The 17,735-nt window shown below is 37.9% G+C and overlaps 1 protein-coding gene across 1 annotated transcript in view; it reads left to right on the forward strand.

Moving 5' to 3' along the window:
- The window catches only part of LOC117183039 (FERM, ARHGEF and pleckstrin domain-containing protein 1-like), a 47,080-nt gene extending 42,111 nt beyond the window's left edge, over positions 1–4,969 (forward strand). Inside the window, exon 10 of the mRNA XM_033376191.1 lies at positions 4,909–4,969. Coding sequence (XP_033232082.1) covers positions 4,909–4,969 — 61 coding nt within the window. The remainder of the gene's footprint in view (positions 1–4,908) is intronic.
- The last annotated feature ends 12,766 nt before the right edge of the window (positions 4,970–17,735 follow it).

The raw sequence follows: 17,735 nt of genomic DNA on the forward strand, positions 1-17,735 counted from the left end.
CCTGAAACGATACAAATTTCTGGCAAAACACATTTATATGATTCAATTTGAAATAATTAAAATTCCTAAAATTTAAGTAAACATATTTTATTTTCAACCAAATTAATTACTTTTCAAGAAAATAGTTGAATTTTTAACAGAGAAGTTGGATTTCTAACCAAGAAAGATTTTTTAGTCATATTTTCCAACCAAACTTTTATACGTTTTCAAACAAAAATATTACATTTTCTGACCGGAAGAAATGAATTTTCAAACCAAAAAGAACATATTTTAACAAAATAACCTTTAAATATTAAAAGCCGAAATGATGAATGTTCAACAAAAGAGTTACTATGCAACCAAACAGTTCAGTAGTTGGATTTGATGTCAAAATAGCTGTAACAAAATATATGAATTTTTCTATCAAAAACAATAATTATCTACAAAAAATTTAATTTGCAACCACCTGATTGAGTTTTCTATTCCTTCTAACCAAAAATACGAATTTTCAACAAGAGTTGGATTTCCAAACAGAATTGGAAACAAAATAGTTAAATGATCAAATATAGTTATGAATCTTTAAACTGAATTTTTAGGAAAGTCTTTCAACTTCCAACCAAGCAGTCAAATTTTCTACCCAAAAAGACAAAAATGAAAAAAAGCCAAATTTAAATGAATCCTTGAATTTGCCATAAAAAATAAGGAATTTAGAAGAAAATAGGCTAATCCTCGACCAAAATAGATTAATTTTCTACCAATAACTGACCCATAAACCTCTCTTGATAGAAAAAATGCAAGAAAATAAACTCTAAAGTTACTGAAATTTAAGTTTCAATTTACTGCAGAAGAATTACTAAGCATAGTGACGAAGTAACTCTATGGATGTTTTAAGAATTTGAAACTGAACCGATTGAAATTTAAAGCATTTGAAATCATTGAAATTGAACGATTTTTAATTTAAACTTTACAAATGTTACAATAGCTTCATGTAAAACTTTGAAATTTTCAAATGTGTATAATTTAAAAATGAAAAGGTTGGACATGAGACGTTCGATAACACAGGCACACAAAAAAAGTCGAAGTCCACGGAGGCGACCTTTGGGGTTCTATGGTCTTTGGGTCACTGATTCCGAATCGTTTGTCGGTTTTTTCAGATCAGATCGCTTTCAAGGTCATTTAAAGGTCAAATGAAGAAAATATTGCTGAAAAAATCTGAAAAATTCAGACATAGGATTTTTAGTATGCTGAATCCGAATCCGGTGTCGGTTTTAAGGGTTTCAAGAGTCGTTAATCTAAATCTTAGGTCATTTTGACCATATCTAGTATTTTCAAGGTAATTGAAATATGAAAATAACAACCTATATATCGAGCTTGATGGACCTTCATCAATTCACGTACAAGCTCATAATAAGATCAAAAAATAAACAATGCCTCATAAACAATTACGATAGACATATTTTTTTGTATCAACTTCTGTTCATGTTTTCCGCTCATACCGTACTCTCTTAATATTAAATGATCGACGTAAGGGTTCCTTTTTGCTTTTTGCCTGTTGTTTTACACTCTCTTTTCAGTGACCAGCAGTAATCAACCATCATAGCGACATCCCATCTGCCTTGGTAGCGCTTTTCCATTTCTTTTATGTCTTGATGGAAGCGCTCTCCTTGCTCTTCACTGCAATCGCCACAATTCTCTGGTAATCGATCCAGGTGATTATGCAGGAAGTGCAATTCGTATGACATCAGGCACCCCATTTTTCTAAAGTTCTTAATCATTTCGGCTACTATAACTTTATAATTTTCACTTCTTTTATTACCTAAAAAGTTTTCACAACTTCCTTAAAACTGAGACATGCATCCCTTTGAATTTTTGTCATTGTCGTTGGAAATTTATCATCTTGTAAAAGTCTCCTTATTTCTGGACCATCAAAAATCCCTTCTTTCAACTTGGCATCAGATTTATATTGAAACTTCTTTTCCAAGTATTTAAAACATCTACTATTGCATCTAAGGCTTTCACAGATTGCTTCATGGCTCCTAATTTAATATGTAATGGAGAAATCAATACTTTTTTTGGATCAACCAGGGCCCATTTAAATGATATTTCCTTTTCCTATTTCAAGTGATTTCCTTTCAGTCCACTTATGATTCGTGTAATGTTTTTCGCGATCTCTACTATCACAAAGGCACAAGAAACACGGATTCTTTGTGTATCCAAACTGATGTCCTAGCAACATACCTGAAACTTTCAAATCACCACATATAAGCCAATTATATATTTTGTATTCAATGGCCTCTAGAAGTTTTTTAAGACTAGTGAAGGATTCTATCATTGTCGTAGAGTGTGCGACAAGTACTGCGGCATATTGATTTGTGTTGTGAAGTATTACAGCTTTTAAGCTTCTTTTTGATGAGTCAATAAACAGTCCCCAATCATCACCTTTATAAGTATTTGGCTTAAGTTCTTCCATCAGTTCTTTAACATTTGAATAGTACACTAATTTTTCTTCATCAAAGATTTTTTCTTCGAAATATTGCTTAAAACTCTCATTTCTTTTTCTATAAAACGTTACTTTCGTACCTTTTTCTAATAAATTTTTACTTTTTAAAACTGAAGCTAAATGTTCCGCAGCATCTTTAGGTAGTCCCAAATCTCTTACGAGATCATTAAGTTCGGACTGTGTAAATTTTTAAGCAATTCTATTGCTTACTCCACCTGTCGTTTGAGTTCTCTCAACGGCTTTTTTTACTGATCTACCTGGGCGTATTTAATATTATGTACATTTTTTTTATTATTCCCGCGGGTATCGGTTTTACAGAAATAACAATCATCTTCGTTGGATGGCTCATTCCATTCTGTGGGTTTAATGAAGATCAATTTAGAATCGTCTTTAGTTTTTTTTTCAAATAGAAAGCATTTTGCGGCAGTTATTGCAAACACCATCAGGAGCCCAATCTGCCGAAACTATATATGAATTAAAGCATTCTTTGTATATATTCCGAAAATTTTCGTTGAACGATCGTCGATCGTTTTTGTTCGGAATAAATGTTCCACAAATGAAGCAAAATGCGTTAACATCTTTCGGGCACACGTGTTCAGAAGATGAGGTTTAAGGTTTGTTTAAATTTTCCATATTTTTATATATAAACCCGCTCGACAGAGATCCTGGTCCGATTTCAGGTGAGTCCGCCGTCCTGGAGGTGATAACCCTTTTACCTCTACAGGGCTAAGTAAAAGGGCTTTTCGTCTTTGACGAGGGCAATGTCAACTCGTCGACGAACACACTACGGCATCATCCTCACACCCTGTCGACCCCCTGTAAGGCAGTGCACTTCCACTGGCATCGGTACCCCGACTAGCGTATGAGCGAATCATTCTAGACATTCCCTTACGGGGCAGTTGTCATCGTCACACGACTAGTCGAGGCAACAGGTGATAAAGAATCGATTACATACATCGAAACATCTAGACATCCGCACATCCACACATCCATGCATCTGCAGATCCACACATGCACATACGCAAACATTCACGCATAACCGCAAATACATTTGGACATTTATAAAAAATGTATTTTTTACCATATTAGGGCAAAAAGAACCCACTTCTTTTTTAAAGATATACCATTCTTATGGGTGCAAAGCTTTCACTTTCAAGAAATCTATAGCAGCTAATATTGATAAGAAAGTACACTGCCTTACTTTCGAGAAATACACAGCAGCTAATGTTGATAAAGATAAATTAATAATTCCAGTTTCTATATGGACGAAAAACTAAAGATGGTTCTAAATTAATATTTTAAAACATTTTTTCAACAGTACCTCATTGATTTGACCTCCAAATGACCTTGATCTTGAACTAATGAAGGTCAACCGACACCGGGTTCGGATTCAGCGTGCTAAAAAACCTATGCCTGAATTTTTTCAGATTTTTTCAGCAATATTTTCTTCATTTGATCTTCAAATGACCTTGAAAGAGATCTGATCTGAAAAAACGACAAACGATTCGGAATCAGCGACTCAAAAACATAGAACCCCAAAGGTCGCCTCCGTCGACTTGGACTTTCGAAGGCCGACAATTACTTTCATAAGCGGATTTGATGGCTTCCGTGAAAAATTCGGCTGCCATCTCCAGGGTATTCACGTCTCTAATTGACCTGGGCATCCCTGAGAGTGCACTTCTTAGCTCTGTGGAAAACTGACCCCAATCCGTTCTTCTTGGATTTGTGTCCCATTTAGGGCCGGTGGGTACAGCGGATTCCAACGCGAACTCTATCAGTGAGTGATCTGAGACCATGGGTTCGTCTGAGACTCTCCACTTCTTGATGTTATCTGTAAAACTGCCGGTACAGAGAGTGATATCAATGACTTCCTCCCTGACCAAATTACGAAACGTCGGGGTGTTCCCCGTATTAAGAATATCTGAATCGGTAGTACTTAGGTATTTCAATAGGTCCTCAGCTTTCGAGTTGACGCCCGTGCTACCCCACAGGGTATGATGGGAGTTAGCATCGCACCCCAACAGAAGAGGAAGACCAATTACCTTGCAGTATTCCACGAGTGTACGTACCTCCACTGGCGCATTAGTATCGCTGTCATATGGAAAGTAAGTCGATCCCATGACCATCCTTCCCATTCCTTTAAGATCCGTGACTATCACCATCAGGTCTCTGGAACATAGCTCAAGCAGAGGGACAACGTTGACTCCCTTCGCCAGTAAGCATGCCCTTGGATTGACCGCCGTAGGATCTCTGCAACAAAAACCAGCCTCCCTAAGCCTCTGATGGTATCTCGAACTAGCCAGGCTTCCTGCATTAGTGAGATACCTGTGTGCCTCACAGCCGTGCCCCTCTGCAAAACTGCAGAGGCGCTTTTGCCCTCGTTTTTGACTCAGGAATTTGCACAACTAGGAGATTTTTTAATTCTCCAGCTGCGTCCTCTTCCTGAGGCGTATCGTGCCTGACGCACCGCCAAGAGGCTGTCTTAAGTGACGGGTTGAATTTCTCCAGCCGAACGAGAACCACCCGCGGGTCCGTCAATTTACCTGGGAACCACGCCGTAGCCTTAACCATCTTCTAGAGCAACTCATCCCCACCCACCTTAAGAGTTGCCCCTTTCCGAGGTCTTGTCTTGTCCACAAACTTGTGTAGCCAAGCCTTGGCCTCTGGGTCCGCTGCCACAAATACAAAGACCGCTACCCTGCAGAAATGGGTCTTGAATTTAGGCCACTGATCTGGGGTCACTCTCTCGAGCGCCCTCCAGGTAGCCTCCCTGAGAAGCTCTAGCTGCTCTGCAGTGAGTAACGAGTCCGGGTAGCTCGTATTCGTCACCACCATGGTTAGAGGGTCAGTCCTTTGAGCGACCGTCAGTCCAACCCCCAACGACTCCGTGTTCGTCGTGTTGTTGCTTTTGAGACTCAGTGCTGGTTATCGGCGTTGTGGTCATAGATGTACCAGGTACTGCAGCTGCTCTACTAGCCTGCTGCGCTTGCCTCCTCAGTCTCCTTTGCAGGGAACCGCTGATGCGTTTTCTCTTATCGGGGGGCTGATTGGCCACTCTTATTTTCATAGCCTCACTCAGAGGGGCCGTCACGCCCTCAACTCCCGAAAGAGCTGGGGGCACAGCCGCCGCCTGAATGAGGCTCGCCGGAGAGACCGGTCGGGGTGAAAGGGTTATTATAGACCCGCTAGGACACAGCCTCTTTCCCCCCTCCGCGAACTCCCTTCCTCCTTCTTCTTTTTGTGATTTTGCGTGTTCCATTGTGGTTCTCACAAGTAGCTAGGGAAATAAAAGGTCCGCCCCTACAGAGCCCCGCATGCAAGGGTAAGACTAATTACTCGAGGAGGTCGTCCGGTGCCCCCGAGAGGCCGTTAGGACACCTTCGTAAGCCTTAGGTGCCAAAGAGCCATGAGCACGATCACTCTACACCCATGGCTTAGGGGGTGGTCACATTGAGCGAGAAACTCAATAAATACCCGTTCGCAGGCCACCATACAATCGGAGGGCTGCTTCTTGGTCGCAGTGCGGGCCACACGTCATTCCCGTGCCGACTCCAGTGATTGGAGATCGGTCCGGGTGGGACCTCGACCCAGGGATCCAGGAAGCCCCTGTTAGCTAGGCTCTTTCACCCGTTTATCATACTACAATCATGCATACCAGGAGAGCCCGTTTATAGGGATCCTTTTCAAAACACCCAGAAGAGACCGTTCATAGGGTTCTTTTCATCCATATCTATACTCATGTAGGACGAGGTCCGTTTGACCCCTATGTCCCACACACACATGGAGCTGTGAGTAGTATTAGTCGCAGTAGATTGTTCAATACACATTTCCAAAACAAGCCAAGTATTAGTATGGCTAGACGAGTATCTCCCAACTACTCTCATACTGTACTATCAGTGGTTCACCAAGAATGGCTGCGTCTCTCTGTTAAGAAAAGATCAAAATTCGTTGGTTTCATAGCCATGTTATGAGCTGAGTCTTTGAGTTGCTGCAAATTCAAGTGAGTATCAGAAAAATTAGGTAAGTGTATTTCATTTGTGCTGAAAATGTCAGTTTCAAATTTGGTAAAATTAAATTTGATTTCTTGTTGTTTGACAGGACTACTTTTGGAATAGTGAGTAGCTGCGAGAAAAGTTTGTTTCTCGGAAGTCGGTCTACAATGGTATTCTAATGTGAGAACTGTGGCTATCGATATTGTTTCTTTTCAGTTGTCTGGCAGAAGTATAATTCTCGAGTGTTGATGTACTTCCTTTCATCAACAGTTAAACATCTCATGCTGTGGTAGTGAAATTTAACGAAATACAGAGAACTTTCGTTTTTCGGGAATAGATGTGTGGACCTTGTATATTAATTTATTATTTATTAATGTAATATTGATGGTGTTAATTTTTAAGTACAAAAGATAATTTTCCTTTGTCAGTGGGTAAGGTAGTTTGCGTGGAATGTTTGTCTGGATCAAAGGGAACGATTTCATAAAGTCTTCGGGTGTTACTAACTCGGGTGATAGTATACCTGTCTTTGCTTCGGATATTGCTGATTCAATCATGTGGATGGCTTCATTTGTTTCCTCCACATGTATTTTCATGTCAAAGAGAGAGTGAAAAATAATGTTATTAATTTTTAATTGATTAGTGATGTTTGTTAATGTTCCAGTGAAGCGTTGCATATCGTTCAGGTCTTGTTCTGCTTTTTTATAGATTTTTTCAATTTGTGTAACGGATGTTTGCAAAAGGCTGGTTTGGCTTTTAATGAAGGTTGTAATTCCCTTGGTCTTGTTATATACCTCATCAATGTTCCTATTTATATTTTCTCCATCTGGAGCGGTCATCGTACCAAATAAGTATTTAGTAGCGGTGACGATGAAGTTAAAAAAGCCGCGCTTTACTCGTTTGGTGGATAAGGCTTTGATATTTTCATATCTATTTGGAAGTTTGTTAATACGGATTTTTAAAGTTCCTATTGTTTTTAACATTGTGCATTTGCTTGTAAGGCTCATGCAGTAGTGATGAGTTTGCTGGGTGTAGTTCTTCAAATGTCCGATATCCTCCTGTAATTCCAATATGTCCAAAAAATGAACAGAATCCCAGGTTTCATGATAGAAGCTAGTTGTGACGAGAAATTCCTGCCAAATTAGTGCGTTTACCGTTTCCAGGTTGTACTTTCCGTCGGAAATTATGATCTGTAATAAAAAGGTTATTAATTATCTGTTGCGAAACAGTGTTTGGAATCATTGAAATGTCTCAAATATTCTTGTCAATTAAAAAACAAGGTTAAGGCTTTCGTATCGTCGTTAATGTCGAGCACTGCCAGTGGTTTTCCCATGTTGATTTCCCATTTGACACGGTTTTAATTAGAATATAATCCCCTGGAGAGTAAGATTCTTCTTTCGCTATCCTTGTGACCTTTTTTTCATGAATGATATTCGCTTTCCACGTTCTTTCGACCGCGTCTTCTCGTTGAGCCTGTATTCTTTTACCACGCTTCTGTAAGTATCCATGTTCATTGTGGGGAATGTCTTTCGGTTTAGCAAATAGAACTTCCTCTGGTATATAGTTAGTAACTGAATGAGGGCTAGCCTTATAGATTTTCGTGGCTCTCATTACTCTTTGTGTTACTTCACTCTCAATTGTGGATGCTAAACGTTTTATGGTTCCGATCACCCTTTCAACAATTCCATTGCTTCAAGGGCGATGGGACGAAATTTGAATCTGTTTTATCCCTAATGAGGTTGCTACAGTTTGCATTTCTTTGCTTAAGAAGACGGGTTCGTTATCTGTAATTAATTGTTTAGGGATAGGTATTGTGTGGAAAAATCTCTTTATTAATTCTGGTATTTTCTTTTTTTTACTGGCATGGTCCAAACGTATCTTGTCAAACTTTTTTCAAACATTAGGAAGTCTTTACTATCGAAAGTAAATTTATCTAGATATATAATTTCGAAAGGAGCTTTCACAGGTTCTATTACCACTGCGTCCGCTTTCATTAACCTCTTTTGGGGTTTGATTGCGCAAGTGGGAAAACTTTGTATGTAAGTTTCTATTTGTTTAGTCATAAGTGGCCAATAATGCTGTTCTTTAATGATTTTATTTATTTTATCTACAGCTCAATGTCCTAATTCATGTGTGCGAGCCATCAAGTTTAATTGGACCTAAACCTTCCTAATTATTCGAGAGTGTGCTTCCTTGATGAAGTAATGCTGTTCTAGGTTCAGAAGCCGCAAGGTTAGGTATATAAAGTTTGCTGCTAATTAATATTTGCTCAGTGTGGTCCAGTGTGTGATTTAATAGTGCGCTGGACTTCTGTTCTTTCGTCCACCCATATGAGAATGGCTAATTTTACCAAGTCATCTGGTCTATGGAATGAAGATCCGTTGACTTGGAGGTCGGGCTGTATAGTGGAGTCATAATACCTCTTAGGTTTCTGAAGGTTAGTTAAACGGTTTTGAAAATTGTCTGTCGTTTGTGCTATTTTTACTGGAGAAGCTGCAAATCTTTTTAATTTGTCTAAATTATCTGTTTAATAGTTATGATCTTCTTTTATTCTTCTTATTATTTCCGCATTAGGCATGAGGTTCAAAATTAATTTGGTCGTTTCTATGGTGAATGGTACCCTTTTATTTCCTACCTGTTCGTTAGATACTTCCTTTTCTATTGGATCTTCTTCAGGAGCTGGCAAAGAATTTTCTAAACCTTTGAGAATGTCTTGATATTGTGCCTGGTTCAATTGTGCGTCAATTAAGAGTTCATCTAAGTTAAATTCAGTTAGAAGACTAAATTCGGGATTTTCTGGGTCTTTACTTGTTCCAGGTTGAGGTTCTGCAAAGTTTTGTATTGGAAATGCTCTACTCAGAGCATTTGCATTACCATTATTTCTTCTCGGCTTGTAGATAACCTCGATTTTGTAATCCGTGAGTTTTTTAGTGAGCCTGAAGAGTCTTGAAGACATGTTGTCATGTCGTGCGGATAGTAGCCCTTTTATTGGCTGATGGTCTGTGAATACTTTGAAGTGTTGTCCATATAGTAAATATCTATATTGCTTAATTCCCCAAACGATAGCAAGTAATTCCTTTTCTGTTGTGGAATAATTCTTCTCCGCGGGTTAAGACTTCTGCTTGTGTATCCTATTGAATGTTCCTTCCCATCTTCTACGATTTGGCTGAGGACAACTCCTAATCCTTCATTTGAAGCATCAGTGCTAATCATAAATGGATTTTCTAGGTTAGGGTAATGTAGTACGAGATAGGTGGTCAAAAGATTTTTCAGTTTCAAAAGCTTTTTGACATGGTTCAGTCCACTTGAATTCTACGTTTTTTCCTTTGAGGTGATTTATGGGGTGAGCAATTTTTGCAAAGTTTTTAATGAATTTTCTGTATTATAATGCCAAACACATAAATTGTTCTATTTCTTTGATATTGTGGGGCTGAGGGAAATTTAATACCTTTTATACGCTTTTCGTTAAGGGTTTTACTCCATTTTGATCCACTAAATTTCCTAAATATTTCATCTCTTTCTCTAGATAGTTGCACTTGTCTGGCTGGAGTCTTAATTTAGTTTCACTGTTCGTAAATTAACTAGATGTTCTTGCTTAGTTTTACTAATCACTATCAGATCGTCGAGATGCATGAAACATATGTTCCCAATTAGGCCCTGTAATTTAAAATTCACCATACGTTGATAGGTCGCAGGAGCGTTGATTAAACCCATCAGAATTCTCACCCACTCCCAATGTCCTTTATGAGTTGAAAAGGCCATTTTCTCAATATCTTCGGGGCAACGGTTACTTGGTAGAAACCATTTGCCATTTCAAAACATGACATGTATTTGGCTTGTCCAAGCATACAGAGTATTTCTTCGATGGAAGGAAGGGTATAGTTATCTTGTGTGGTGTTTTCGTTCAGATTACGAAAGTCTATCACGAGCCTCCACTTTTGTTTGCCGCTCGCATCTAGTTTTTTCTTAACGAGCCAACCGTTGGCTTGATAAGGCGAGAATGATGGGCGGATGAGACCCTTGTCCTCGTATTCTTTGATCTGTTTTTCAATTTCGGGTTGGAGAAGAGTAAAATGTTTATAAAGTGGTGTACTTACCGACTTGTCAGTAGTAAGCTTGATATGATGCTCGACGTCAGAAAGAAGAGGCATTGAATCTCCCAAAACGTAGTAGATATCATTGAATTCTATTAATAAATTCTCTATTTCTTCTTTCATATAGTCGCTCAGATGTGATAATGAACTTTTTCCTAATAATTCTGAAATTCTGTTGTCGCTTTCTCGCTTTCATTTTACTGAAAAGATTGGTATTGGTAGGAAAATTGTTTCTCACTACAAAGAATGTATGTTTATTATCTTTAGAAGATAATGTGCAGAATCCAAGGGTCTCATGGACTACAATCACGATCTCAAACTTCCTTCTCTTTATTACGGGAATTTTTCCTGGATCACATTCATCTTTTACTTGACACTGAGTTTTTATAAATAATTCAGGACTTCCAGTGTCTATCAGAAGTTCTCTAGTCGATATCCTCGTAGTCTGTTTTTGACGTAGGGATTTCTATTTCCTGATTTTCTCCTCGCAACAGGATTCTTGCTGGTCCTCGTCTATCTCTTTCTGGTAGATGTCCACTTCTTCCTGTTCCCCGACTAGATATGTTCTTCGTGGCGGGTCTTTGCTGTTAACTTCTTTCTCAAGTTCTAGTGGTTTGAAAGAGGACTCTTCAAATTGAGCTTTTTGCATTGGCCTGAATAGTTTTTTCTGCTGTTGGTTAAAGTTCTTATTTCTTTCCTTTTCTCTGACCAAATAATCTTTTTCTGCTTGTAATGCTTGTTGATAGGCGCCATTGAGTCTTGTTGGCCTGGATGTCGCTACCTTATTCGATATTTCATTTCCTAATCCATCTATAAACTTTTTTACTTGAATTTGTTCTTTTTTTCTCCTTTAAAAATCGTTTAACTCAGTGGGACTATAGTCGGAAGCACATTGAATTTTTCGATCCATGCCCTGATATCTTTTAATAAACCAATTTACCTTCTCGTTCAACATTTGGCACATTCCGTTCCTTTTCTGTTAAAGCTGAGAGAGGTTCTTTCTTCTACTGTTGAATTCTATCATCAGGGCTTCGGAAAGTTTGTTAACCGTCAGTGGTGGTAATATTCGAGGAGCTACACGCTGGGGTTTTTCTTTGAGTTTTCTTGTGCAAACTCCTCTCATTGCTTCTTCTGATAATGCGTCTTTCATTTCTTGGCTGCTGAAATTGCTGAAGATTGCGTCTCTTACACTTCGGAGATCGTCCTTAAATGCTTCTACATCATGCGTTCCATTGGAGTCCATTATGTTTTTAGAAGGTTGTCTAACAATTCCCTGTCATCGTTATTTAGGACGTAGGGTGCATTTGGTGTAAAGGGAGGTCCTTGTTGTGTGTTTGCTGGTGACGTTGTATTTTTTTGTGGTTGTAACTCCAAACGCGCAAGCTGTTCTTCAGCTTTTCTTAAAGCAGCTTTCATTTCGAAGAATTGTTGACGAAGTTCTTCCGGCGTTGCTTCCATAAGATTTTCGCCTGAGAAGAATCGCTTTAAAGTGGTTGTAAACCCAATTGGATTGGCCATTTTCAATTTTATTACTTTTAGGGACACCCGAATTCACTTTCGTCCTTGTGGATATTTAAATTATGTCCAAATTTCCTCAAAGTCCTTGACGAGGGTCTTACGCGAGTGAGCATTCGTCTATCCTGGCGGAGTTTTGGTGTTGGAGGTTCGGCTAATTTCTCAGTGATCGAAGGTCTGACGATACTGAAGAGTGTGACTGTCCTGTCACGGTCGCCAATTGTGAACTTTTATTTTTTGATACTAGGTTTTTCTTAAATAATCAAGGCAGTTAAGGAATTGATTTAAAAGGATAATTAACTTCTAGAGACTTCTTAGAGGATTTATATATTTTTGGACAGTATGTCCCCTTCAAAAGTATACAATAGAATGCTACGGTGCCTGGAGGCCAAGCCGCTTAAATAAATTTAAGATAACGGGAGAAAGGTCGTTAAACGTTGAAAGCTTGGACCCGTCCTCAAATTCCTCGGATACGTTCACCTCAAATTCCTCGGATATGTTCACAGTAACCAAATTAATGTAAAAAGGTTCAAGATGATTGTTAGAAAAACAAGGATGATTTATTGCTTCCTGATAGATAAAACTTTCGTCAAATGCACAAAAGATGCAGTTGTATAGGTGAAATTTTGTATGGAGAACTACGTTTGGCATCCTGTTTTGACTATTAATTAGATTTATTGCTTCCTAGTAGGTCATATACTCAGGGATGCTTGTCGCTTTATTCTGGTATCAAGTAGAGAGTGAGCGAGGACTAGAGATAACAGCTACGAAAGTTTAAACTCGCAGAAGCATTCTTACACCGGCAATCTGAGGCTGCCCACATTTTATTATCCTATGCTATCGTTCTCTAGAGATATCAATTCTGTTTACAGCTCACAATCGTTTGCTTTCGTATTCAAGCGATGAAGCTTGATATTCATTCTTTTACCATATGCTAGGTTCGTCACCCTCTGGACGAGGTGCTATAACAAGATACTAAAAACAATCTCGAGACTTGCAAGAGAGATTGTAGACAGCATAAATTTAATTCCGGACCTTTCACGGGCTTTTAATAAATAAATACCAAGAGGACACTGCCCGGCGCTTATCGCTCCTTATGTCATGCAACGATATTCGAGCTGAGGTCGCATGCTTTTTTAATCCACAAATGTATGCTCGCTTTTCAGCTCTCATTTAGAAAGGTCAGTTTTTTACCTATCACACGTTAAAAATTTAAAATAAAAGGGAAAAAATATAACAAATTAATTTAATTAAATATTAAAATTTTTACATTCTCATCATTTATGATTGAGAAAGTATTAGAATTGTCGGAAATTTGACATCACAATTTTTCAACGGATCTCCACGTTTCGATACCCCTAAATCCGAAAATTAAGTTTTTACGATGGCGTCTGTCTGTCTGTCCGGCAGTCCGTCCGTAAACACGATAACTCTCGAAAAAATGCACGGATCAAATTCATCTTTGGTACATTTTATTAGGTCCTAAAAGGAAGGACGAGTTCATTAACCAGCCATTTTTTATAAAAATTCAAAAAGTAAGCGCATTTTGAAAAATTTTGAGATCACTTTTTCTGAATTTAAAAGTTCTATGTACAAATATTCATAGTATTAAAAAGAACAAACAATTTATCCTAATGACTGTTTCCGACAAAAAGAAAATTCTCAGAGTTATAGCATTTTCAAAAAATGTTCAATTAAGCGAAAATCAAAATTTTAAGCCAAAAAACGTAAGTTATAAAAAAAAGTCAAAAAAGAAAAACAATTCTTTTTGAAAGCCCTACAAGATTATCATAACAAATTTTTGGGATTTTATTGAAAAATCGAAAATTCAAATTTCGATTGCAAAAAAAAATAATTAAAAATTCTATTTTGTGGTCAAACTATGCAGGATACGAAAAAAGATAAATTAACAAAAATTGTTACCCAAAAAAAGATCTACAATCACGTTAAGAATTACTTGTTGATAGGACGCGTACTTTTTGTTTTATTCGTGAAAAATAACATAGAAAATAAAAAAATAAAATAAAAATTTGTGGGAAAACGACGAAAATTATGAGAAAAAAGATTTAACAAAACCTGTTTAAAAATCCCTGTCGAAAATCAAGCGCGCAGCGCGAGTGTCACGATAAGAATGTGTACCTCAAAGCCTACAGAGCTTTGAGAAATTTAATCTTCGACTATACTTGATTGCGAAAATCTGAATCATTGTAGAGTAATGCTTCCAACAGAGGAGGAGGGTAGGAACATATTAAAGTTTAAAAATTACAGATACAAAGAAAATGTACTATTTGCAGTATACGCAGACATTGAATGTTTGCTGAAACCAGTTACAAATTCATAAATAGATGAAGCGGCGTATCAAAAGCATATCCCTACTAGTGTTGCGTATTATACGAGTAAAAAATGCAGTTTTAATGATACGACCTCAGAACCTAAAGTAAACCGTTAAAAGGATCTCATCTCCGAAGTTCGTCGAAGATTACCGAAGCTATAGAAATAGATTACACTGCCATCAATCTTTTTACAGGTACACCAATGTGTTCTTGGTCCTTTCTCATCATCAAAATTAACAATAGCACATTTATATTTACGTGGCCCACCCTTTGGTAATCTATTTCGCATAAAAACACTTCGAGAATGTGGAATCTTCAAAGTTTTTGCAAAATTCAGTAAATCTGCATCAGTCAAGGCTCCATGAGGTAGCTTCACTGTGAGTTTTTTGACTTGCGTTTGAGTCCTACTCCATGTTTATATGGTTTTAGATAAAGCCCTAATCCTTGCCTATATGGCTTTAAGTATAGACCTTCTCCTAAAGCAATGGCTTTCATAGTTTTCTTTTGTCGTTTACTCTCTGAAAGTTGTTGTTTGGCCGAATTTGCATCATTCACAGCTTTAGCTATTCCAGTAGCTCCACCAGCTAGTGCAACAGTAGCACTGAGACCCACAAAAACGGGTATGAGGAAGGGTAAAGATTCTCCTACTTTGGCTGGTACAGGTAGAATACGAGTTTCATGCACATTTCTTCTTCCACCAGCCTTCATAAAAGCTGCGCGTGCGCCTCTGATTGCAGATGTAATGTCAGTTTGCGCATCATTGCTTGAAATCATGGACTTTTTAGTTGAAGTGACAAATTTTTTCAATATAGTGGTAGGCCTTCTATTCTTGCTGAGAACTATCCCAAACTCTGATTTCGCCTTCGTCACGTTTGATGCTCCCCAAGCGGCTGTCTTTTCACCTATGCCAGCGTCTGGAGCAAAGACACGTTTTCAAGCTTTTTCAGCTAGTACACATGAATTTGTAGATCGATTACGCTTAATGAATGCTTATCAAGATTTTCATCATTTTCAAGATGAGCATAGATGTATTCGGACGTCATTCCAAGCGAGCACATGGTACAAGTCATGGTTCTCAAGAACTGTATGATGCTGTGAATCTGAATATGGTGCCACATATGATACAGCTTGAACTTCAGACTATATATGATGTTGAAGCTTCTTTGCGAACTGAAGTTGTCACTAATACAAAGAAGATTGAAACTCTGGAAAATTCCACAGATAAACCTTTTAAAAATGCGAAAATTGATGTTGACACTATTTTAATTCAACACAATGGACTGGTGAAAATGGGTTCAGTGGCACCTGATGCGATTCATCAGCATGTCAAAACCTGTAGGGAAAATATGAAGAATATACATTTCGCAGCGCCCGAATACGGAAGTTCGTTAACACCTGCTATAGTTATTTATGCTTTTGGAAAATGTGCCGAAAGTAATTTGAGCGAATGGATTTCGAAGAGGACAGAATGAAACAATAGTTCCCTTGCACTCGGTCTCAAGAAAATCTTTTGTTTAAAGATTACACAGGCCGACAAATTTTAAATCCAGAGACCAGACCTAACATTTCCGAAGGATTTTGATGCGCTGAATCCGAATCCGAGCTCAAAATTGCTCCTGTCCGTCAGATTTTTTAAGATATCCTAACCTAAAAGTGAAAAAAACGGGTTTTTTAGCTGCGTTTGAGGTTATGTAACAGAACCATAAAAATGTCTACCACAAAAGCTAATATGGAAGTTGAAAGTACTAATCTTCCCCTTTCAAACCTACTTGGATTCATTAGGATATCTTTATTTTTCACCAAAATATTGTAATTTGAAATTTGTTATTTTAGCGTTTTAACTCATTATCTCAGGGGTTTTCGAGGGCGCCCTTTCTATTGCCGGTGTCAGTTTTTTATAACCCCTATAATATCCAATATGGCGTCACATTTTAGGGCTTTAAAAAAGAATAAAGGATTCCGCATAAAATACTAACAAAAAAGCGTGCAGTCGTTTGGAACCAAACTTCGCTCATTGATGAAACAAAAGAAGACGGACTGCGCGGAATGCTACTGCGCACTCTGTGTGCATTCTAATGTTCAAATTCGCTGTATGTGCGCGCCGTTCTACGGCGCAGACAGTCTTCGATCCCTAGCTGACTCACTGAGCTATCGACGCTTTTATGATGTATTATGCGTAGGTGATGAAATTCGTTTTTTGCTACAAATCTTTCCGTGTTAGACATCACGTTTGAGTGGCGGGCTAACGGTTGGATCCGTAGGTAATAAAATTCTTTTTGAATTTAAAATCTGTCTAGCGGTTACATTTCGTGTCGATCGTGATTTTTTTACATAGTCAGTTTTAGAATTTCCACGTTACTGTTCATTATAAGAAAAACAATGAGTTCAAGAACTCCTTGCGCTAAGAAAGTTAATACGTATTGTCACGTTTGCGGAAAGCATGAAATGGAGAAATACCGTCGATCTATTAATGATTCGATAAAAACGTCATAGTTCAACTGTTATGGGAATTCAATGAAAAATTTGGATAAGCCGTGGGTGCCAACCTCAAATTGTCATACTTGTAGATTAAATTTGTCAAATTGGAAAGATGAAAGTACCAAGACGCAGACTGTTATTCAACCACCTGTTTGGCGTTAGCCCAACGATCATGATACTGATTGTTACTTTTGCTTATGCAAAACAGGAGGTTTTTCTAAAAAGTATTTGAAGAAGATTGTTTCCCCTGATGTAAAAAGTGTTACACCAGTCAAGATTGGTATTAGAAATCACTCTGAAAACAAAAGTGACGATCAACTCACGAATCAATGGATACTGACGATCCTAATGCATCTGACAATTCTTGTTGGGAAGAATCAGACGATGAAAGTCCTAAATTTTTTCAACAAGACGGATTAGACGATTTTATACGTGACCTTGATCTCCCGAAAGATGAAGCTGAGCTTTGCGCTTCAAGACTCAAAGAGAGGAAACTATTGTTACCTGGCACTAGAGTAACTGTTTACAGAAATAAAGAAGAAAAGTTTATAAAGTACTTTTAAATGGACAGTGGGATTATGTATTGCAATAATATCGAAGGACTCATTAATTTATATAAAATAAACCTATATGCTCCAGAGAATTGACCTCTTTTCATAGATTCGTCTACAGAAAGTCTGAAAGCAGTACGATTACATAATGGAAATGAGTACGCTGCAATTCCAGTAGGTCACTCAACTACACTGAAAGAATCTTATGATACTTTTCAATTACTCTTGATAAACATAAAATACAATGTCCATAATTGGCTTATTTGGGGTGACTTCAAAATGATAAATCTTATAAT

Source organism: Belonocnema kinseyi, chromosome 2 (assembly GCF_010883055.1).
Source record: "Belonocnema kinseyi isolate 2016_QV_RU_SX_M_011 chromosome 2, B_treatae_v1, whole genome shotgun sequence".
Lineage (NCBI taxonomy): Eukaryota > Metazoa > Arthropoda > Insecta > Hymenoptera > Cynipidae > Belonocnema > Belonocnema kinseyi.